General features: G+C 33.2%; 1 protein-coding gene across 4 annotated transcripts in view; it reads right to left on the reverse strand.

Annotated features, from left to right (window-relative positions):
• The window catches only part of TANC2 (tetratricopeptide repeat, ankyrin repeat and coiled-coil containing 2), a 359,716-nt gene that overhangs the window by 292,879 nt on the left and 42,882 nt on the right, over positions 1-23,955 (reverse strand). For all 4 annotated transcript variants that reach the window (XM_057318084.1, XM_057318083.1, XM_057318081.1 and 1 more), the window contains exon 2: positions 9,295-9,388. In XM_057318084.1, the coding sequence (XP_057174067.1) occupies positions 9,295-9,361 (67 nt within the window). In that variant the 5' untranslated portion in view covers positions 9,362-9,388. The remainder of the gene's footprint in view (positions 1-9,294; positions 9,389-23,955) is intronic.

Below are 23,955 nucleotides of genomic sequence, written 5' to 3' on the forward strand. Positions count from 1 at the left end.
ACAAACTAAAGTTCCAAAACACAGATGAAAAAAAAAATAGAAGAAATAATGGCTAAGGTTTTACACAATTGATGAGACATCAACACATAAACTAAAGCTCTCCAAAATCCAAAAAAGATAACAGAAAGAAAATTACACGCCTAGGTAATATCATAGCCCAGTGCTAAAAGCCAAAATGAAGAAAAAAAATTCAAAGCAAATAGACCAAATTAAGTAACAGGGCACATTACATTCCAAGTTTTTTGGGCTGGGGGGGTGGGGCGGGGAAAGGAAACAACACATAATGGCTGACCTCCCATCAGAAACAGTTAAGAGTCAAAAGATAATAGAATAACATCTTCAAAGTGTTGAAAGAAAAAAATTACCAATCTAAAATTTCATACCTAGGGAAAATAGTCTTCAAAAATAAAGGGAAAATTAAAATATCATGGGGAAACAAGAACTGAGATAATTCACTGCCAGCAGACCTACACTTCAAGAAAAGCAAAGGAAATTCTGCAGGGTGAAGAAGAATCCCAGATAAAACGTCATTTTGTAAGAAGGAATGAAGTACACTAGAAGAGGTAAATATATGGTTAAATATAAAAGACATTTTTAAAAAATCTTAAAGACTACTGACTACGTAAAGCAACAGTAATATAATGTGAAATATATACTACAGAAGTGAATACAAAAGAGTGGGATATAAATAGAATTAAATATCATAAGGTCATTACAGTGTTAACAAAGTAGTAAAATAAAAATTCAAGTTAAACCATAAAAAGTTAAAGACGTATGCTGTAATTCCTTGTGTAATCTCTTTTTAAAAATTCCAAGAAGGTATAGCTAAAAAGCCAAGAAAAATGGATAGAGTATTAAAAAAACCTGATAAATCTTTAAAAAGACAGGAAGCAGGGAGAAAAAGAACAAGGAACATATGGAATGCAAAACAAAGAGCAAGATGAGAGACTTAAACCAAATCATACCAAGTTATACAGTCAATGTAAATGGACTAATTATACCATTTAGGAATAGAAAATCAAATTGGACTTAACAACAACACAAAAATACATATTTACAAGAGATACACCTTAAATACAAAATCCGGATAAATTTAAGGCAAAAAGTACTGGACACTCAACTAAGCCAAAAGAAAAAAGAAAAAAGAAAGAAAGGAAGGAAGGAAGGAAGGAAGGAAGAAAGAAAGAAAGAAAGAAAGAAAGAAAAAGAAATTAACATATAGGAGTTATAAAATTAGTACTTAAAAAATTAGCAGTTAAAAAATTAGTTTACTTAATAAATATAGTAAACTTTGTCCTATCAATAGAAAACACACTTTATTTTCCAGAGTCCACTAGTTATAAAATCTGATCAAAATTCAGCCAAGAAAAGTCAATTCCAATACTTTAAAGCAAGGTGAACTTTTTTCTTATTGGGCCAGATAGTAAATACTTCAGGACTGTAGGCTGTGCAGTATCTATCACAAATGTGTTGCTAAGCTCCAATAAAACTTTATTTATACATACAGATGGTTTGTTTACAGGAGGCAGTTCATCAGTCACTACTTTAAAGAGAAGTAAATGATCAGGCCACATTTTCTAACCACTGTGCATTAAACGAGAGAATTATAACAAAGGGTAAACAACAAACAAAAAAGATCAATCACTTGGGAAATTTTAAACTGATTAAATTACTTGGGTCAAAAAGAAAATCAACAATACAGACTATGTAAAAAGTTAATGAGAATATTACATATCAAAGTTTATGGAATATGGTAAAAGCTATATCAGGAAAATTCATAATGTAAACAAGAAAAAAACAAAATTAATAAATCAAAGAGCTACATCTTTTGAAAAAGCTAATAAAAAATAAGCCTCAAAGCAGAGACATAAGAAATATGAAAATAATATTAGGCAAAAATTAATTTCAAATGGCCATAATATATATAACTTTATGTAGATACATTTTAAAATCTCAATGAAATGGAAATTTTTTAGGAAAATAACAAACTATCCAAATTGCCTAAAGGAAACCTAATTCTATGAATGACAATAAAATAGAAAATACCGTCTAAAAAAACCCCAACACCTGACCTAGGCCAGCCATTTTTATGTATGAGTTCTACTACACTTACAAGGAACAAGTAATTTATATGATACATAAAACACAGTGAAAGATGGAAACCATGACAATTCATCTTGTGACGCTAGCACAACTCTAAAACAACTTTGAAAAAAAAAGGATGAAAACAAAACTGGGAATAGATGTGAAAACATGAGTGTGAGTATATATGTCTATCTGGTGAGAAGTGTCATTAATTCTGAACTGCTACAAATATCAGAAATATAAACAAAACCAATTAAATCAGACTTGTTTGAAGATGTAATTTCAAGGTTCTCACCACTTTTTTCATTCTCCAGCCACATTTCTTTTCATAGCTCACTGTCCTCTACCACCCAAATGAGAATCCTTATTCTCTTTTATATGACCACATTCTGTCACTTCCTCTAACGCCCTTTTACTTCAAATTCCATGCCAACCTATCTTAACTGGCAAGGGACAAATGAATTTCATAAGAGGTTAAGTATCTCAACAGCCAACCACAAATTGGAGAAATTGATGGGCAGAGAAACAGAAAGGGAAATAATAGAGAACAAAAATATGACAGGTTTAGGTTTTATTACAAAAGATTTTATAGCTCTAAATTAAACAAGCAAAATCCTTTCCTCTTATTAAATGCGAGTGTATTTTTTAACAAAATTCTGTTAAAACACATTAGAGAAAAGGTAAAAACCCTTGAAAAACTTATGTTGTAATTTCACGGTTTATCAGTGAAATAAAACATACTGTCCTTGGAAGGGAAAAGATATTTTTACAGTATAAATATATTTGCATTAAATACTATTGTATATATTTCTTTATTATGAACATCATTCATTATTCAAAGAGCAATGAAGACTTTAATTAACTTTTATGGTTTATGGACCAAAAAAAAAAAAAAAAAGAAGAAGAAGAAGAAAAAGAAAGAGGAAAAGGAAAGGAAAAAAACTACCGGTAGCAAATGCTTCTAATATAAAGATGACACTGTCTTTTCTTCTCCAATATTTATACTAGTAATTTTATTTTCATGTCTTTATTGTATACTAGAACTTTCCAAACAACTGTGAAAAAGAAGGGTAATAGGAGAAATCATTATCATGTTTCTGTTTTAACAGAAGTGGCTGCTGTATTTCTTTGTTTAGTATAATGTTTAGATGACTAGTCTCTATTATATTTAAAGTACCTTTTTTCTATTTGATGATGTTTTTAATGGCTGCTCAGTTTTATAAAATGTCATTTCAGAATATAATAATAAAACAATACAGTTTTTAAATTTTTTCTTTTTAAGATTTTATTTATTTATTTGAGAGAGAGAAAGTGCAAGAGCAGCGAGGGGAGAGGCAGAGGGAGAAGCAGACTCTCTGCTGAGTGGGGATCCAGATACCCGGGCTCGTTCCTGGGACTTTGGGATCATGACCTGAGCTGAAGGCAGACGCTTAACCAACTGAGCCATCGGGGCACCCCTAAAACTTTTTCTAAGTTAAAAACCTCTGTTGATTTTCTAATATATAAACATCTTTGCATTCCTGGCATAAATTCTACTTGTTGTAGCATATTATCAGTGATTATTTATTTATTAAATATTTATTTATTTATTTATTTGAGAGAGGAAAGCACACACAAGGGGGGATGGGGAGCAGAGAGAGAGGGAGACACAGACTCCCTGCTGAGCAGGGAGCCCAACAGGGGGCTCAATCCCAGGACCCAGATATCATTACCTGAACCGAAGGCAGACACTTAACCAACTGAGCCACCGACATGCCCCTGGCGATTATTTGTATTTAACTATAAGTTTTACTCACTTACTTTGGCTCACTTTTCTTTCTATACCTCTTGTCTTCTTCACATTTATTTTTTACTTTGCTGGGAGACAGTCTCCAGTTTTTTTCTCCCAACAGCTTTGTGACACTTGGGTTACTATACTTTCTGAGTCCTTGAATATCTGAGATTATCTGCTCATACTTGAATGATGGTTTACCAATACAATGATAGCAAGTAATAGCATTAATACATATCAAAGAACCATATTTTAACTTTTATTACTTGCATGATTTTAAGTAAAAAGGTTAAGACAAAGAAAAGATATATATAAACATATAACTTAAACAACATAGAAACACATATATTTCCTTTATAACTCATAATTCAAGAGAGTCATATAATTGTTTTTTCATAAAAACTTAGGAGTACCTTGTCTTACACGTATCAAGAACAATTTTTACATGAAAAATATGAATTAAGTTATAAAATTCAAAGCTGATATTCATATGTCTTTAGGAAAGAAACACTGAGAAAATTCATTTATTATTATATAAAATCTATTTCTGTGAAGTATTTATCTAGTGGCCTACACAAAAGTTCAGATCAACTATTTAAAAGACAAATTATAACAACTTCCCTTTATTACAAATCCTTTTTTAACTGTTGGTTTCCTAATACAAAACAAATAATTATGCCTATGAGGAAACTCACCTTATTAATCTGAAAAATAAGCTATGAACAAAAGTTAATATAAAGAATAAAGTCCACCCAATTATTAACAATTAAAGAAAAAAATAATGATGAAAACACTAATGATGTCATTCCATAAGTACACTTTTTTTTAAATATAAAATTTATTCCTGCTCTAGAATTTCCTGCCTTGGAGTACATTTGAAGAAAAGTGCTGCTTCTCTACAAATAGGGTTCTTTTCACACAGAATACAAAGCACTATTTTTATAACTACTCTAACTTGTAACTACTCTAAATTATAAACATTTCACATGAAAAACCATGGAGAAGAATACTAAAATAAGACCTCCCAAAATGTTTATTGATATAATTAAATACCTAGTAAATCAAAGGAATTAGCTTTAACACTATAGTAGAACCTTGATATGTATGAATTTAATAATATCTCTACTAGAGCAGTACTACTCAGAAGCCTTGCATACAATAATTTGTAATTTCGCTAAAGGGAAAATATGATGCCTACCTTTAATAAGGGTAGTATGTACGCATAAGTTACTTACCTGGTACTCAAGGCAAAAAGACTATCCACAACTGCACCCTATTACGGCTTTATTGATTTCTACTAGTTATCTTATATGAAGTAACAGCTGTGAAGTGAGAGAAATGCTGGTGCTGGTATCAAAAGTGAACAGCTAAAGGTGTCTAAGAAAATCATGGTTCTAGGCCACAAAACAAATTTTGGACAAACCACTTCTTTAAATGTCAAATTTGGAGGCAGCTTGACATATATGAGCGTGTGTATGTGTGTGTGTGTGTGTGTGTGTGTGTGTGTGTGTAATCAAAAAGTGACCAGTGGAATGATGTCAATTATTGTCTTCTGCCAAACTCAATCAAACTGTCTGGGGAGACAAAATAACTAAATGCAATGCGGTTCTCTGGATTGGATTCTAAAGCAGAATGAGGACATGAATGGAAAAACTAATGAAAGCCAAATAAAAATCTGGAGTTTAGTAAATAGTAGTGTACCAACGTTGGTTTCTTAGTTTAGACAATGGACCATGATAAATAAGATGCAACAATGGGTAAAAGTGGGTTAAGAGGTATATGAGAATTGTCTGTACTATCTTTGCAACTTTTCTTCAAATCTAAATTTAATCCAGGGGTGCCTGGGTGGTTCAGTCGGTTAAGCACCTGCCTTTGGCTCAGGTCATGATCCCAGAGTCCTGGGATTGAGCTCCGTGTCAGGCTCTTTGTTTGGCAAGGAACCTGCTTCTCCCTCTCCCTCTGCCTGCCACTCCCCGATTGTGTGCTCACTCTCTCTCTCTCTCTAATAAATAAATAAAATCTTTTTTTAACCTAAAATTTAATCCAAAATAAAATGCTTACTCCAAAAATTAACTAGACACAGGAGGAAATGAAATAACATTAGTAAAAACCAAAAGAAAGAGACAACAGACATATTTAGTTATCAGACACAGATTTTAAGATGATAAATAGAGATAAAAATATACATTTACTACATTTGGGGAGATAAGAGACAAGACTGAGAATACTGACAAAGAATTGGAAACTATATAAAGAATAAAATGGTGTCCATCTGTCAATTGTTTTTAAGTTGAAAGGGAAAAATCAGTATCCATATAGCAGAAAAACCTGGAGAATACCTTGATTTGGTCATCAAAATCACTAATGAATGACAGAGAGATATTGTCTGCTTCTGGTTGTGATGCCCCAAGAAGAAAAAACATACATTTAAGTAACATTCAGACCTGAGATACATACCCTGCCTCTAATCATTAAAAAAAAAAAAAAAAAAAAAAGATCAAACACAAAATCAGGGGCATTCTGCTTATTTTCAAAAGAAGAGAGAGCCTTTATTCTTCAAAACTGTCCAAAAAGGCAGAAAACTATTTCAAATTGAATGAGAGTAAAAAGACATGACCAGTAATGCAATGGCTTATCCTGATTAGATTTTGGAAACAAGGGAGAAAATTCTCCAAAGGAAATTACTGGGTAAGCTGACAAAACTTGGAAAATGATAGATTAGATAAAAGCATTATATCAATGTTAAACTGTCTGAGATTAATATACTGTGATTATGTAAAAGAATCTCCTTGTCCTTAAGAAATACACACTAAAAGGGTCACCTGGGTGGCTCAGTCAGTTAAACATCTGCCTTCAGCTCAGGTAATGATTCCGGGGTCCTGGGACTGAGCCCCGCATCAGGCTCCCCTGCTCAATGGGGAGCCTTTTCCTTTGCTACTATCCCCTGCTTGTGCTTTCTCTCTCTGTCAAATAAATAAATAAAATCTTAAAAAAAAAAAAAAAGATGGAACAGGGTATTATACTAAGTGAAATGAGTCAGATAGAGAAAGACAAATACCATTTGTTTTCACTGGTGTGTAGAATTTAAAAGACAAAACCAACCAAACAAACAAACAGAAACAAATCCATAAATACAGAGAACCAACTGGTGGCAGCCAAAACGGACAAGTTTGGGGGATGGGCAAAATACGTAAAGAAGATCAAGAGGTACATACTTTCAGTTATAAAATAACTGAATTTCCATCACGGAGATGGAAAGTACAATATAGGGAATACAGTCAGTAATACTGTAATAATATCGTTTGGCAACAGATGGTGATTACACTTACCATGGTGAGCAATGAGTATGTTGCATACCTGAAACTAATATAACATTGTATGTCAACTGTACTTTAATAATTAAAAAAAAAAAAAAAAAAAAGGAAGGAAAAAAAAGAAAACCACTCCTAGGCACATCAGTGTAAATCTAGAAAACTAAAAAAAAGGAGAAAAAAGACAGATCACCTTTAAAGAGGCAGCAATTAGACTAACAACTGACTTCTCACCAAAAATAATTCAAGGAGCCAGAAGACAATGAACTATAGTTGAAAGTGCTGAAAGAAGATAACTACCAACCTAGAATTCTACCCCCAGCAAAAACATCCTACAAAAAATAAAGGCAAAATAAGGACTTTTTCACATTAAAAAAAAGGTAAATTTGCCACAGGAAGGAAATGATAAGGAGTCTTCTCCAAACAAAAAGAAAGGTGATCCCATCTAGAAGAAAGTGAGGGATGGAAGGAAGGAATGAAAATCAAGGTAATGATCAAATATGTAGGTAAACCTAAATAATGGTGGTTACGTAAAACAACAATAATAATGTCTTGTGGAGTTTAAAATACATACACAGGTGAAAAGAATCTAATGCTCTTGCATTGTCCAAGAAGAAAGTAAAAGTACCAATCAATATCAAACTTTGATATCTGAATCTTTAAGGTAACCACAGAAAGAATTACAAGAATATGTAATTTCCAAGTCAAAAGGAAGAGACATGGAATAATAAAAAATGTTTTTGATCAATCTAAAATAAAGCAAGAAAGGAGTAAGAACATAGAATAGGCAGGACAAGTAGAAAGTACATTGTAATATGCTATATTTAAACCCAAATAAATCATCGATTGAATTAATGTGGATTAACCAACATCTCCCTTAAGAAAAAAAATTTGTCTGAATGAATAAAGAAAGCTCAACTATATCCTATTAACAGTATAGCTATATAGAAATGCTGAAAGTAAAAGAATAGAACAAATCATACTATGCAAACACTAATCAAGAAAAAGTTAGGACAGCTACAGTAATATTAGACAAAATCAGCTTTCAAACCAAAGACATTATTCGAAATAAAGAGGACATTTCATTATGGTGAAACAGTCAAATTCACCAGGAAGATAGAGCAATTCTAAATTTCAATGTATCTAATAAAATAGCTTCCAAATAAAAAAAGCAAAAACAGGAACAAGAAGGAGAAAAAGACAATTTAATAATCATAGTGTGAGATTTAATCATATCTTCCTTAGTAAATAATTTCTTTAAAATAAGTAAGGATCTAAAATATTTGAAAACCACCATTAACTACACTGTGCCCAATAATTGCAGAATCCACATTATTTTCAGGTGAATCCAAAACATTCACCAAAATTGATCATAGGCTGAACTATAAGGCAAATCTCAAAAACTATCAAAAAAATTAACTTGTAAAATGCAGAAAAACTGAGAAATTGAAAAGATTAAAAGAAGGAAATAAATATCTATAACCCATTAGCAGAAAAGAAATATTTAGTACATCTCTCATCAACATTTCTCCAAAAAAGTATATATACAGTTTCTGTTTTTACCTTAAAAGCCTAAGAATTACCTCTTTATTCTTAAGTCAACTTTTAAAATCTTTATTTTAATGACGGTACAAATCTAAAATTTATATTTCACTTTCTGTACAACCTTCTGAAGACAATTTCTATTTTTACAGTCTCATTCCCCAAACAGTGCCTAGGACTGAAATAATTTCAGATGTTAATTCAAAAAGTAAATTTAGGTCTAGAAAGTTTTTAGTAAGTAGTGCACAGAAGCATTACTCTCACATGTATTTTAAATAAATACGTTTCCTCCACAAACTTTTATCTGACTATTCCCGATAAGTATTCAAGTGTTCCAACCTCTTAATTAAGAGTACGGCAGCCTAGAGGAATGTAAACTTTCTTTCTTTCTAAATTAAATAAGCCATTTAATAAGTAAATATATAAAGTTGTAGCACCAATTCAGAACCCTAAAAGAACTTCCCTCATGGAACATTACATCAAAAACTAAGGACGTACTATATGGTGACTAACATAACATAATAAAAAATTATTATTTAAAAATATATATATATCACACAGAATAAATGTAACATAGTCACTTACCACTTGATCTGTTTTTACGACTTGATTTCCCTCCAGTAAGAAGCATCTTGAGACTATTCCGAAACATGGCTATGCTATTCTAGTACTCACAAAACTGAAAAATAAAACATGGGAAAATACATTAGAAAACTTGATTTTCTATTCAAAATACTATTAATAATTAATTTTAAATGCACTATCAGGAATTAACTATGTTTAAAGATATAGTACAGAAATTTTAACAATATGACAAAAACATTTGATTAATTTAAAGTAATTAAACATTTTAGTATTTCCTTAAAAGTGTACTATAATACTTTGAGTACCCTAAGAGATAAAGGTAGATATCACTAAGGGTACAAAGAATGTAATCACCACAGAATAAAGTCACCATAGAATAAAGAATTAGGTAGCTATACAGTCTACACTTTCACTTGACTCCCTTTTCTTGGACAATTTTCCCATATTCCCAACACACACACCCCCCCCCAAGGTTTAAGAGTCTAGAAACTTACAGCAGGTGCATGTTTTCCACTGACCAAGCCAGAATTCCACCTCAAAGACTACTGATACACATGAATGAGTACCTATCCTCTTTATGTCCCACTTCTATCGAAGGAAAATTCTTTCAGTTGTGCTTTGGATTATGTCCTCTCTCACCTCCTCAAGGACTTTTAGCCAAAAAACAATCTTCCTTTACTTTCTCACACGCTTTAATTTTTTTCTCTCTACTGAATCATTCCAATCATAACATAAACATGCTAGTATGTTCTAACCAAAAACAAATAAGCGAGTCCCTCTCTTTATTCCGACATGGTCCAACTACTGCTCCTATATCCTTACTCTACATAGCAAAATTTCCACAAAGTGTCAGTCCTTGATGCCTCCAGCAGATTGAAGAGAATAAACATGAACTAAAGCGGAGGTCAACAAAAAATACCCAAACCAAAGCACTGAGAAACAAAGGTTGAAAATGTTAAGAGAGAGTAAGAGGCCTGTGGAATCCACTGAAAGGTTCTACCATACATATCACTGAAATCCCAGAAGAAAGGAGAGAAAAATTAAGAAAGACCCAATATTTGAAATAATAACAACAAAAAATTTCCTAACATAAAGCCACATCTTTAAAGAGCTAGAGGAAAAAAATAAAAAATTTAAATAAGCAACAATCGACAGACAGACATAACTTTCAACAGAAATTAAGAGTGGCAGAAGACAATGGAATGACTTCCTAAAAATTCTGAAAGAAAATAGCTGACAATCAAGAAATCTAGTCACAATTTTAAAATGTCTAAAAAAAAAGAAAATGAAATAAAGGTGATTTCAGAAAAACAAACAAGAATTTATCAGTAAAAGAAATACTAAAAGGGAATTCTTCCTACAGAAGGAAAATGATACTAGAAAAAAAGCATGGGAAATGCAAAAAGGAAGAGCCATAAAAAAGGTAAATGTTGGCAAACATGGATGAACAATGACCATAAAAATAATTACATTACTAGCTTGTTAAGTTTAAAATATATATAGATTCAAGATGCGTGACAACAATAACAAAAAAAATTCAGAACTGGGATAGATGGAGTTAAAGTTTTTAAGATATCTGCATTATGCAGGAAGTAGCAGAAGTAATAATCTGCATCAGACTGCAATAACTCAAAATCAATGTAGTGATTTCTAGTATAGCCATTAAAGATTAACTGAAGTGAGAAAAAGAATAATTAAGATATTTCACTGAACCAAAGAAGGTAAAAAATGAGAGAAAAAGCATAGTGCACATCAGTAAAATAAAAACAAATAGTAAGATGGTAGCTTTAAACTCAAATTATAGTTATCATGTTAAATATTCACTCTGTTGTAAGAATACTTACGGTCATGGAAATATTAAATATAAGATGAGAAAAGCATATCATCCAAAAAACAATTAAAAGGAAGCTGTCATAGCTATGCCAATATCAGACAAAATCAACTTAAGGCAATAAACACGACAAAAGATAAAGAGACATTTCTTAATAATTAAAAAGTCAAACCAACAAAAATATATCATACTTCTAAATATGAATGGACCCAATAACAGAGCTTGAAAATATATAAAGCAAAAATATACAAAACTAATAGAGGATGTGGACAAATCCATAATCACATGAAAGAGTAACATACCTTTGTCAATAGCTACAAGATCAATCAGATGAAAAAGTTTTTACTAAGATACAGATTTGAACTACATGATTAACCAACTAGACTTAATATACATAGTACATTCTTCCAAATAAAAACAGAATATACAAATTATACACAAAATACATACCAAAATGAACCATAGGCTAAGTCATAAAGCAAGTCTTAATAAATTTCAAAGGACTTAAGTCTTTGAGAGTATGTTCTCTAATTACAAGGCAATTAAGCTAGAAGAGAATAATTTTTAAAAATTGAGAAACTCCCCTACTGCTTGAAAATTAAGTGACATACTTCTACACTTATGAGTCAATGGAAATTTTAAAATATTTACAACAAATGATAATGAAAATGCAAATTATGGAAACATAGAGAATAAAACTAAAACAATGCTTGTAAATAAATGTAAAGAATGCATATATTAGAACAGAAGGATGAAATCAGTATCTAAGCTTCTATTTCAAAAGTTCAAAAACAAACAGCAAATCAAAGAAAGCAAAAGGAAAGGAAGAATAAAGAGTAGAAATGAATGAAATAGAAAACAAATCCCAAACAAATAAAATCAATGAAGCAAAACATCAGATTTCTGAAAAGTAGTAAAATTAATAAATCCCTAGCAAAGCTAATAAAAAAAAAAAAAAAGAGAGAGAGAAATTGCCAATATCAGAAAGGAATGGGGGACACCATTTCAGATACTAAAGGCTGTTTTAAAAAGATACTATAACAGCTTTACACCAAATTTAATGTTTTACATAAAACAAATACTGTGAAAAATAAAACTTATCAAAACCAACACAAAATTGAGCAGAAAATCTGAAGCAGCCCTATCTCTATTAAAGAAATTGAACTTATCAGAACTCTTCCCAGAAAGAAAACTGCAGGGCCAGATTATTTCACTGGTGAAGTCTACCAAACATTTAAGGTACAAGCAGTACCAATTTTATACCATTTCCTTAAGAAAATAGAAGGAATACTTCCAAACATAGTTTATGAAGGCAGCATGATCTTAATCCCCAAACCTAACAGAAATATAAGAAAAGAAAATTACAGACCACATACCTCATGAACAAAGACTCAAAAATCCATAATAAAGGACACTGAATACTACAAATGGTTGCTTAAACAAACTAAAGAAAACTTAAAGAAGTAGAGATATACCATGTTCACAGAGTGGCAAGTTCAATATTGCCAAAACGTTGATTCTCCCTATCATGTCCTAAAGAGACAACAAAACCTCAAATTCTAGCAGGCATTTTTTTTTTTCTTTTAGAAATTGAGCAGCTCATTCTAAAGCACATATAGTAATACAAAGAGCCTAGAACATCCAAAGCAATCTTGGAAACTAACAAAAAAGCTGGAGCATTTATATAACCTGAATTCAAGACTTACTCTATAGCTCCGGAAATCATGACAGTATAGTACTCTTATAAGCATCACCAAGCAGATCAATGACAGATCAGTGAATAGGTAGTCCAGAAAAAGACCTACAGTTATATGGTCATTTTTTTTTTTTGGACTAAGTCATTAATGAGTAAAGAGAAGTCTTTTCAACAAGTGGTGGTGGAACAAATAGATATCCACTTTTTAAAAAAATTCTCTTTGATTTGTGCTTCACACTATATATGAAAATTAATTCAAAATAAACCAAGCATCAAGCAACACATGAACACTAAATCATAAAGCTTTTGGAAAAAGACACAGGAAAATATCCTTAATATTTAGAGATAGGCAGAGGATTCTTAGAATGCAGAAAGTAATAACCATAAAAGAAAAAATGGGTATATTTGGGCTTTAAAAAATTTTTAAAAACATCTGCTCATAAAAAAATAACATCACCAGAATGAATAGGCAAATCACAAACTGGAAAAAATTGTTCATAAAACATGTATCTAACACAGAACTGATATCCAAGATATATAAAGAACACCTACAACCCAATAAAGAGACAATCACATTTTTTTAATGGGTGAAAGATTTGAACACTTTTAAAAAAGTTTATGAATGGCCAACACACATATTGAAAGAGGTTAACACTTTCCCAATTTGTCATTGGGATAATACAAATTACAATGAGCTACCACTATGTTCCACCAGAAGAGCAAACTTTTGAAAGACTGATAATATCAAATATAGATGAGGATGAAGAGCGACTGAAACTCTTAATATATTGTTTCAGGAATATAATAGTACAATTGCTTTAAGTCTAGCAGTTTATACAAAACTACGCATATTCCTAACATATGACTCCACACATTACATATTTACCCAGGAGGAATTAAAACATATGTACATAAAAAGACTAGTATAACAATTTTCACAGCAGCTTTATTTATAACAGCCTAAAAGTAGCCCAGGTGTCCATCAATAGGAAAATGGGTAAACTGTGGGAATTTCATATAGTAGGATACTACTCAGCAATAAAAAGGTATGAACTATTCATATATTCAACAACATAGATAAGTCTCAAAATATGCTGAATAAAAGAACCTTACATAAAAGTGTATGCAGAAATCTATGGTAGGAAAAAAAAAACAGAATAATGGTTGTCTCTTGGAGGTAAATGTGAGGATTAACTGAGAAAAGGCACAAGGAAACTTTCCAAGATGATGGTAAATTCTGTATCTTGAAGAAGTTTGGAATACACAGATACAGGCATTTGTCAAAATTCAGCAAATGTTCACATCAGATTTATGAATCATACTGCATATACATTTTACCTCAATAGCAAAGAGTAAACATTGAACTCTACTTAATTACATTCATCCTTAAATATTTAGAAGAACGCCTACGATGTCTCCAATCCCTTTGAAATGCATAAAAGAATAAGATGAAATGATGGATGGATAGAGGGACGATGGTAAGGCAGATACGTAATAAAGCAATTACAGCAAAATGTTAACAGTAGATTCTGCGTAGTGGGAATAAATGTGTTAACTGTAAGATTATGTTAAATTTTCTATATATTTGAAATTTTTTATGTACACTAAAAACACACTCCCACAAAGGAAAGTCTAGATCTTTTCAACAATGCATTCTACCAGCATTTAAGAAACAATACCAATCTTACACAAATTGTTCCAGACAGTAGAAACAGGGAACACTTCCAAACCTGTTTTCCAAAGACAGCATAAGCTTGATAACAAAAGTCAATATGGTTATTATAAGAAATAAGTTACAAGAAAGAAATTACAGATGACATAGATGGAAAAACCCTAAACAAAATACTGGCAAAATCAAATCTACCAATACACTGATCAGAACCAAGTGTGGGTTTAATCCAGAAATACAAAAATGATTGAACATATGAAAGCAATATAACTGACCACATTAACAAGAGAAATAAATCACATTATCAATAGATGAAGCAAAAGTAATTGATGAAATTCAACACTCACTCATGATCTTTTTTTTTTTTTTAAGATTTTATTTATTTATTTGACAGAAAGAGAGACAGCCAGAGAGAGAAGGAACACAAGCAGGGGGAGTGAGAGAGGAGGAAGCAGGCTCCCAACGGAGCAAGGGAGCCCGATGCGGGGCTCGATCCCAGAACCCTGGGATCACGCCCTGAGCCGAAGGCAGATGCTTAACGACTGAGCCACCCAGGCGCCCCAACACTCATTCATGATCTAAAAAAACTTATACAAAACTAAAAATTAGAGAAGTTCCTTAATATTATAAAAGCATATCTTTTTTAAAACCTACAGTAAAATCACACTTAATGGTGAATGAATAAAAATATTCCACCTGAGATGAATGATGTGACCACTTCTTATCACCACTTGCACTCAATATGATCCTGGAGGTCTAAGCCTTTACGAAAAGGTAAAAAGATGAAATACAAAGAACGGAAAAGAAGCAATAAAAAGGCTACTTTCACAGACAATATGATTATATACTTAGAAAACCTAAAAGAAGTTATATACTATTAGAATAAGTGAGCTTAGTAAGGTCACTAATACAGTGTAAAACATAAAGAAATGGGTGAACAAATAACTTACCCTTTTAATCAGTGAAGATAAATAAGGTGATGAATCCTAAAAAGAATATTTCAAGCATTTAAGAAATATATTCATCTTGAGAGCTAGTCTTAGTTTCTTTTGCCCCCTATTTACTTTAAGAGCCTATCTGAGAGGTAGAAATTCTAAGTCTGATTTACTTCACTAATATTTGAAAGACTTGAAAATATTGTGTTATATGCAATGATATATATGAAATACACTTCATGTTTTAAAATATACCGTAACATTTAAACAGTAAATCTTGTAACTCTTCAATTTTTGTTTTCTTGAAAGAGAATAACTATTTTCTTATATATAAGATTTTCTGTGCATACAAATGTAAACAAAATATGTAAAATATTCTACATACAGAATCTCATTTAGTCCTCATCAAAACTCCCTTAAGATGGGTGGTATTTGCTTCATTTTAAAGAAAAATTTGAGGTAAGGAAAAGTGAAAGAGCATGCTCACAGTTATGCAGCTAATAAATGCTGAGGATCATATTTGAACCTATGCTTTTTGTCCTTCTCCTCAGTGCCTATGCTTAATAAAGGATACAATAAATCTATTTAAAACATTAGCTGAAACTATAGAATTTCTAAATCTAGTAATCCAAATTAAAAGTCTCAGAAGTATTACTCCATTTGACTCTGGTCTTTGAAATAATGTTTTTTATTTTGTGTGGCACTGGCACATACTTTAACTTCTTTTACTTTAATCTAATGAGTTAAAAAAAAAAAAGTATAGTAGTGTTACAGGTTGGCATGAGTCTTCACAAATGCACCAAGTAAAATTATGACAAAACACACTGAGGAGGAAAAGAATAGATATACTTTAGTGGACTTTAGTGGACTCTATGATATCCTATGCAGATCCCCATTACAGCATCAGAGCACCCATTCCTCAGATGTAACGGCTCAGAGGTGCTCCCACCTTCAGAGAACTGATCTAAGTTAAGTAGAGCCACCAATGACTTATTAATACAGGGGTACAAAAGACCAGCTCCTTTAAGTCAAGGGGGGAACAACTCTGTGGCATGAATTATGCTCCAAAGCCCTCACCCATCTCTTCCTATGATGTATTTTTCTTCAAATTCTTATCTGTAAATGATATATACCTGTTTGTTTATTGCCATGAAGAAATGGAAACTGCTTGCTTAATTCATTGCTGCAAATCCATAATTGGAGAATAATGCCTGGTAAACAATGGGTGCCAAATAAATATTGATTGAATCAATTATATTTCCTCAGTTTGTATTCACTGTCTAAATCAAATCCCTTGGGGGGAAACCTGGTTTTACTCTTTTTATCCTCAATGCCTAGCTCATGGGAGACTTTCAACATTTCTTGAATGAATAAATAAATGAATGAAAAATTGAGCGAAGACTTGATTGATCAGATTACTAACCTGTTAAGGAGGTAAGGGGATACAATGTAAGCAAGTTTCAATAGACAGGAACGGATTATGAATTAACTGTAACAATGGGCACTACTTAGGGTGATATTACTCAGAGACTGTCAGGGAAACACACAAATTCTAAACAATTTAAATTTTTACATGAGAAAAAAACACAAGAAAATTCTAGTCATACTTCAAACTTTTGCCTCAGACCTTACCAATATATATGTACAGTTCTTCAAAGTTTCAAAAGGAAAAAAAAGTAACAGCACAGATTAATGTTAGAACAAATCATTATTTAAAATTTACTAAGACCAGGAGCCAAAAATAAATAAAAATCTCACATCTAAAAATAAACCAAGATAATAAAGTTAACTCAATTAAAAAATGATGATGGGTGCAATAAAATAATTACAATGATAACTTTTTGAAGTATAGAGGTTTTTTCTTTGCTAGTCCTAAAATATTTTATAAAAATTGACTGAAGTGTATAAAGAATGAAATGAAACATAAAATACTTATTTAAAACTAATTATCCATCTCATAGTTACACTCTGATAAAATGACTTTCTTATTCAAGTTAACACATCACCCGAAAATTTACTGTAATAAAATATTAATATAGAAACTCCACAAAATTGAAGCTAAGTGGGAAATGGCAGTTCCATCTAATTGGATTTATGATAGTAATATATGGCTAAATTTCATCTTACTTTTCCAAATTATAAAACCAAATTTTAAACTGGTAACTCTCTCAGGAGAAATCATCAAATAAATTCCTGGCAAGTGAAAAATCTCTGGCGGAAGGATAACAAACAAACCATTCACTTCTGGCCCCCAATCATTTCTAATTGTCTTATACTTAACTGATTCAAGCATTTTATCTACATGGCCCCTAAGCTTTCATGTTTGTGACACCTGGTCTAAACCATTGAAGGAAAGTATTGACTGTTCTCCTCTTAATGGTCCACCAAGGCTGGACACTCAGTATATTACTCAATATGTTCTTGTACTATTTTTTAGTGCACAATCGATTTTCATTTTCACTGTTCGTCCCTCCTGAATAAAGACCCTTTCTTACTCTTTTATTAAAAAAAGGAGCACACTATTCCCCTTCATAAAATGTTTATGTAATAATGATGAAATCAAATTAACTATTAAGCACCTCTGCATTATTCAGACTAAATAATCATGGTATTTCCCTTAATTTCTCCACAGAGGACCTTTTTATTCTATAAGCTGGCTTTTTAAAAAATATATAGTTTTTTTTCTATATCCTTTTCCATTTTGAGTGGTTGATGATATTTTTATTCTCATTTTTGGTTTTGTGATGGACTGGCTTATTCTTATTTTTTGTTTTCCAATTCTAGAAACAAGTTTCTATACATTAGAACTATGCCTAATGGATAAAATAAACCACTGAAGTGCTTTTAAAGTTCTAGGATCTGAAGAAAATCTTTCAAATAGTAAGAAAATTAAAAATAAGTAAAAGTAATAAAGTAAAATATTGTCTGTAGAACTCTAATTACAAAAACAAGAATGCATACTGATCCAAATGATGGATTAAGAATTATCTTTCCTTACCCAGGCAACCAACAAAATCTCCTTTTACGATTTTCTCTACAATATTAATCTGGACATTGCCTTCAGAGTCTCCTTGAAAACAACCTGTTGGTTTAACTACAAAAAGTAAACTATGTATCTTTAAGGTAAATGCTATCCATTCTCCAGCATTTATCACCTAGAGCTTCCCTTCAGAGAAATTATGTAAGGCAACAAAACACACATACACATATTTACAAACTTCCAAAGAAATTTTTAAACATGTGAAAGGATGCAGTGGTTAATGATACAGACGTGATGGAAATGTTGAAAAAAAGTGGTAACATTTTATAATACATGGTTTTAATGAAAGACATACTAACTAATTAAATATATATCCTTAAATTTAAAAATATTTATTTTAAAAATATCTAAAAGCTAGCATAATTCCTTATATGTATATATATCAACACCCTCCCCAACCTTCCTCCCCATAGGCCAAGTGGCCTAACTTCTAAATTGCAAGTATCTTATCACACATAGTCTGTCCAGATAGATTTACAATTGAGTTCTCAATTCATCCCAGATTCTGGATTTTTATATCATAGACCAAGAATCAGTATGTCCCCAGTTTGCCACTCCTACCCAAACACAGCTACTAACATCATCTGAGCCCCAGCAGGTGGCACTGCCTAAGAAACTATGTGAAATAGCCAGATAAGATAAAAGGATTCAGAATGGTGTTGAGGGAAAAAATTGCTTTATTATTATACAATATATGTTCACTATAAAAGATAGGGAAAAAATGGGGTGCTTGGGTGGCTCAGTCGATTAAATATCCAACTCCTGATTTCAACTCAGGTCATGATCAGGGTCATGAGTCTGAGCCCCATGTCAGGGTCCACGCTCAGCAGAGTCTGCTTGAGATTCTCCCTCTCCCTCTGCTCCTACCTCTGTTTGTGCTCTAAATAAATATACTAATTAACTTAAAAAAAAAGATGGGGGGGGGAAGAAAATAGAAATATGCTGGGGGCGCCTGGGTGGCTCAACTGGTTGGGTGTCCAAATCTTGATTTTGGCTCAGGTCACGATCTCACAGTGGTGGGATAAATCCCCATGTCAGGCTCTGAGCTCAGTGGGGAGTCTGCTTGTCCCTTCCCCTCTGCTCCTCCCTTGCTCACTCTCTCTCTCAAATAGATAAATAAAATCTTAAAAAAAAAATAAAACTTCTAAAAAAAAAGAAAAAAGAAACATGCTGGAATTTTCTTAGGGCTTTTTTGTTTTTCTGTCAGAGAGAGAGAAAGAGAGCACAAGCAGGGGGAGCGGCAGGCAGAGAGAGAAGCAGGCTCCCTGCTGAGCAAGAAGCCCGATGTGGGACTCGATCCCAGGACCCTGGGATCATGACCTGGGTCAAAGGCAGATGCTTAACCAACTGAGCCATCCAGGCATCCCCATGCTGGAATTTTCTAAAAGAATGATTCAACAATGAAATAAATTATTACTATTACATCCTCCTTTGGTTTTCTTATCACTTTGCTGAAAAGTGTTGCATCAACTTTCAACAAGATACAAGTTTGGAGACACCAGTTTTGTAGACATTTTTTTTTAAGCTCTCACAGAACATATTTGAGAATACAGGAATTTTCGTTTTCTGCCCAAAATGTCAAAGAGAAGAATACTGCCAAAGGAAGATGTTTTACAGTTATTAGATGAGAAGATGAATTCAAAAAAGACAGATGAGACAAACTCTGATGAAGGTGAAACTGATCATGTAATGGAAATCGCAGACTATGAGTCTTCAGATTACCATATAACAGAATTTTCTCACATCCAATAATGACTAAATCCTAGAAATGTAAGGTCATTCATAGAAATGAACCATCAATATACTGAAAAATGCACCAATGTAATTCACCATACTAATAAAGGACAAAACCCTAATAATCACCTCAACAGAAAAAGCATTTGACAAGAGACTATACCTTTCCATGACGAAAACATTCAACACACTTCGAACAGAAGGAAACTCCCTCAATCTGATAAGGGGCATCTATGAAAAACTTACAGCTAACATCATCCTTAATATTGAAAGACACTATTTTCTCCACAAGATTAAGACAAGGGTGTCTGCTCTTATCACTTCCATTCAACATTGTTATAAAAGTTCTAGCCAGGGCAATTAGGCAAGAGAAAGAGAGAAAGAGAGAAAGAGAGAAAGAGAGAAAGAGAGAAAGAAAGAAAGAAAGAAAGAAAGAAAGAAAGAAAGAAAGAAAGAAAAGTATCTAAACAGGAAAGAAGTAAATCCGTCTATATTCACAGATAACTCAACATTATATGTCTAAAGAATCCACCAAAAAACTAGTAGAGCTAATAAAAGAATTCAACAAAGTTGCAGAACACAAAAATCGGTTGTATTGCTATATTATAGTAAAGAAAATCCAAAAATGAAATCAAGAAAATACCATTTGTGATAGCATAAAATAGAATATTTAAAAATTTAAGAACAAAGTGAGCAAAAAAAGCACAAAACTTGTACACTGAAAACCAAGCATCATTGAAAAAACTTTTAAAAAGACAATTATATAAATGAAAGACATCCCCTGTTCATGGATTAGAAAGCCTAATATTGTTAAAACAGCAATACTTCTCAAATTGATCTATAGATTCAATGCAATAACCTAACAAAATCCCAGGTACCTTTCTGCAGAAACTGAGAAGTCAATCCTAGAATTCATATGGAAATGCAAGGGATCCAGAAGAGCCAAAACACTCTCAAAAAAGAGCAAAGTCAATAAAGCCCCCCCACACACACACCAAAAGGAATCCAAATTCTAATCTCTAGGACTTATTACTTTACATGGCAAAAGGGACTTTGTAGATGTGATTAAGTTAAGGAATTTAATAAAGGGACATTATCCTAGATTTTATCTAGATGAGCCCAATGTAATCACAAGAGTCCTTAAAACAGGGAAAGACCGCAGAAGAATCTCAGAAGGTATAATGAGAGAAGAGAGGTCAAAGTGGTGTGGCCATAAGCCAAAAAATTTAGGTGGCTACCAGACACTGGAAAAGACAAGGAAGAGATTCTCTGGTAGTGCCTCCAGAAGGAGCACAATTATGCTGAAACCTTGGTTTTGTCCCGTATCTGATCCATTTCAACCTTCTGATCTCCAGAACTGTAAGAAATATAATACCTCTGTGTTGTTTTATTTTTTTTTTTAAAGATTTTATTTATTTATTCGACAGAGAGAGACAGCCAGCGAGAGAGGGAACACAAGCAGGGGGAGTGGGAGAGGAAGAAGCAGGCTCATAGCGGAAGAGCCTGATGTGGGGCTCGATCCTGTAACGCCAGGATCGCGCCCTGAGCCGAAGGCAGAAGCTTAACCGCTGTGCCACCCAGGCGCCCCCTCTGTGTTGTTTTAAACCACTAAATTTATGGTAATTTGTTATAAGAACAATAGGAAATGAATACAATCAGAACAGCAACAACATGTATAACATAGTTATTATTACCACATAACAATGTCTCAACCACCTATGAAAGCATGCAGAGTTACCACACTATGGCTGTGTGGCTGTCCAAATGCTATGTTATTTAAAAACTGTTCACTGTACTACTCTACAGGTATCTTTTTATATATAAGAGCAAAGTTTTCAGTTCTCAGTGAAAACACTTTTTTGAGGACAGGTGTCACCAGTTTAAAGTGATTTTATACTTTTTTTTTTAAGATTTTATTTATTTATTTGAGAGAGACAGAATGAGCTGTGGGAAGCGGCAAAGGGAGAGGATGAAGCAGACTCCTCATCGAGCAGGGAGCCCAATGTGGGGCTCAATCCCAGGACCCCGAGATCATGACCTGAGCCAAAGGCAGCTGCTTAACCAACTGAGCCACCCAGGCGCCCCTGATTCCATACTTCTTACAGCAAATTATTTCACATCATTTATAACTCAGCTCAACAGTCAGATTGAAAGACACTGAACTAATAATACACAATTGTGACAAAAATAAACCTCACACACTGATTAAAAATTTACACTACATCTGGGGCACCTGGGTGTCTCAGTTGGTTAAACATCTGACGTCGGCTCAACTCATGATCTCAGGGTCCTGGGATCGAGCCCCACGATGGGCTCCATGCTCAGCAGGAAGTCTGCTTGTCCCTCTGCCCCTTCCCCCACTCGTGCTTTCCTTCTCTCTTTCCCTCAAATAAATAAATAAATAAAATCCTAGCTACCCTATAACACAGCAATTGCACTACTAGGTATTTACCCCAACGATACAGATGTAGTGATAAGAAGGGGCAGATGTACCCCAACGTTCATAGCAGCAAAGTCCACGGTAGTCAAACTGTGGAAGGAGCTGAGATGCCCTTCAACTGATGAATGGATAAAAAAGATGTGGTATAGGGGCGCCGGGGTGGCTCAGCCGTTAAGCGTCTGCCTTGTGCTCAGGTCATGATCCCAGGGTCCCAGGATCGAGCCCTGCATCGGGTTCCCTGGTCTGCAGCAAGCCTGCTTCTCCCTCTCACACTCCCCTTGCTTGTGTTCCCTCTCTTGCTGTCTCTGTCAAATAAATAAATAAAATATTAAAAAAAAAAAAAGATGTGGTACATATATACAATGGAATATTATTCAGTCATCAGAAACGATGAATACCCACCATTTGCATCGACTTGGATGGAACTGGGGGAGATTATGCTAAGTGAAGTAAGTCAAGCAGAGAAAGACAATTATCATATGGTTTCACTCATGTGTGGAACATAAGCAATAGCATGGAGGACCATAGGGGAAGGGAGGGAAATCTGAATAGGGAGAAATCAGAGAGGGAGATGAACTATGAGAGACTATAGACCCTGGGGAAAAAACTGAGGGTTTCAGAGGGGAGGGGGGTGGGGAAGAGAGGTAGCAGGGTGATGGGTATTAAGGAGTACATGTGTTGTGATGAGCACTGGGTGTTACGCGTAACTGATGAATCGTTGAACACTACATCAAAAACTAGCGATGTACTATACAGTGGCTTACTGAACATAATAAAAAAATAATAAACGTTCTAGTTTGGCCACAATAAATAAATAAATATATCCTAAAAAACTTTTTTACACCTTATCTAAAGAGTTCACACAACATACTACATAAGAACAACAGCATTGGGGTGTGCCATGGACGTGTAAGGTGTATAGAAACCTAAATCCTAGCCTCAAATCTTGCTATCAACCTATACAATGTTAAACTTTTCTAGCTAGATCACCAAAGAAAAAGATGGTCACATAAATGAAAATGTGCCATGCAACAGAACAAGAAAATATGCGTAGAACTTTTCCCCCCAGATTTTAGGAAGTGGTTTCAACAAATATGGTGATATAAATGAAGGCTTCTGAGTCCTAGGAATCAGTTTCCTCTGGTCTTTAGTTCTTTAATGCCAAATGAGAATACTGGATCTATCATTTCAATCATTCTCCCACCAAAATCCCAAACTCCCTAGCCCCCTTTTCTCTGGTTCCACACACCAGATAAAAATCAAAACTCAAGCTGATTCTACTCTATCAAGGCCACTAAGCCCTACTGCAGAGAGTC

Source organism: Ursus arctos, unplaced genomic scaffold, assembly GCF_023065955.2.
Source record: "Ursus arctos isolate Adak ecotype North America unplaced genomic scaffold, UrsArc2.0 scaffold_24, whole genome shotgun sequence".
Classification (NCBI taxonomy): domain Eukaryota; kingdom Metazoa; phylum Chordata; class Mammalia; order Carnivora; family Ursidae; genus Ursus; species Ursus arctos.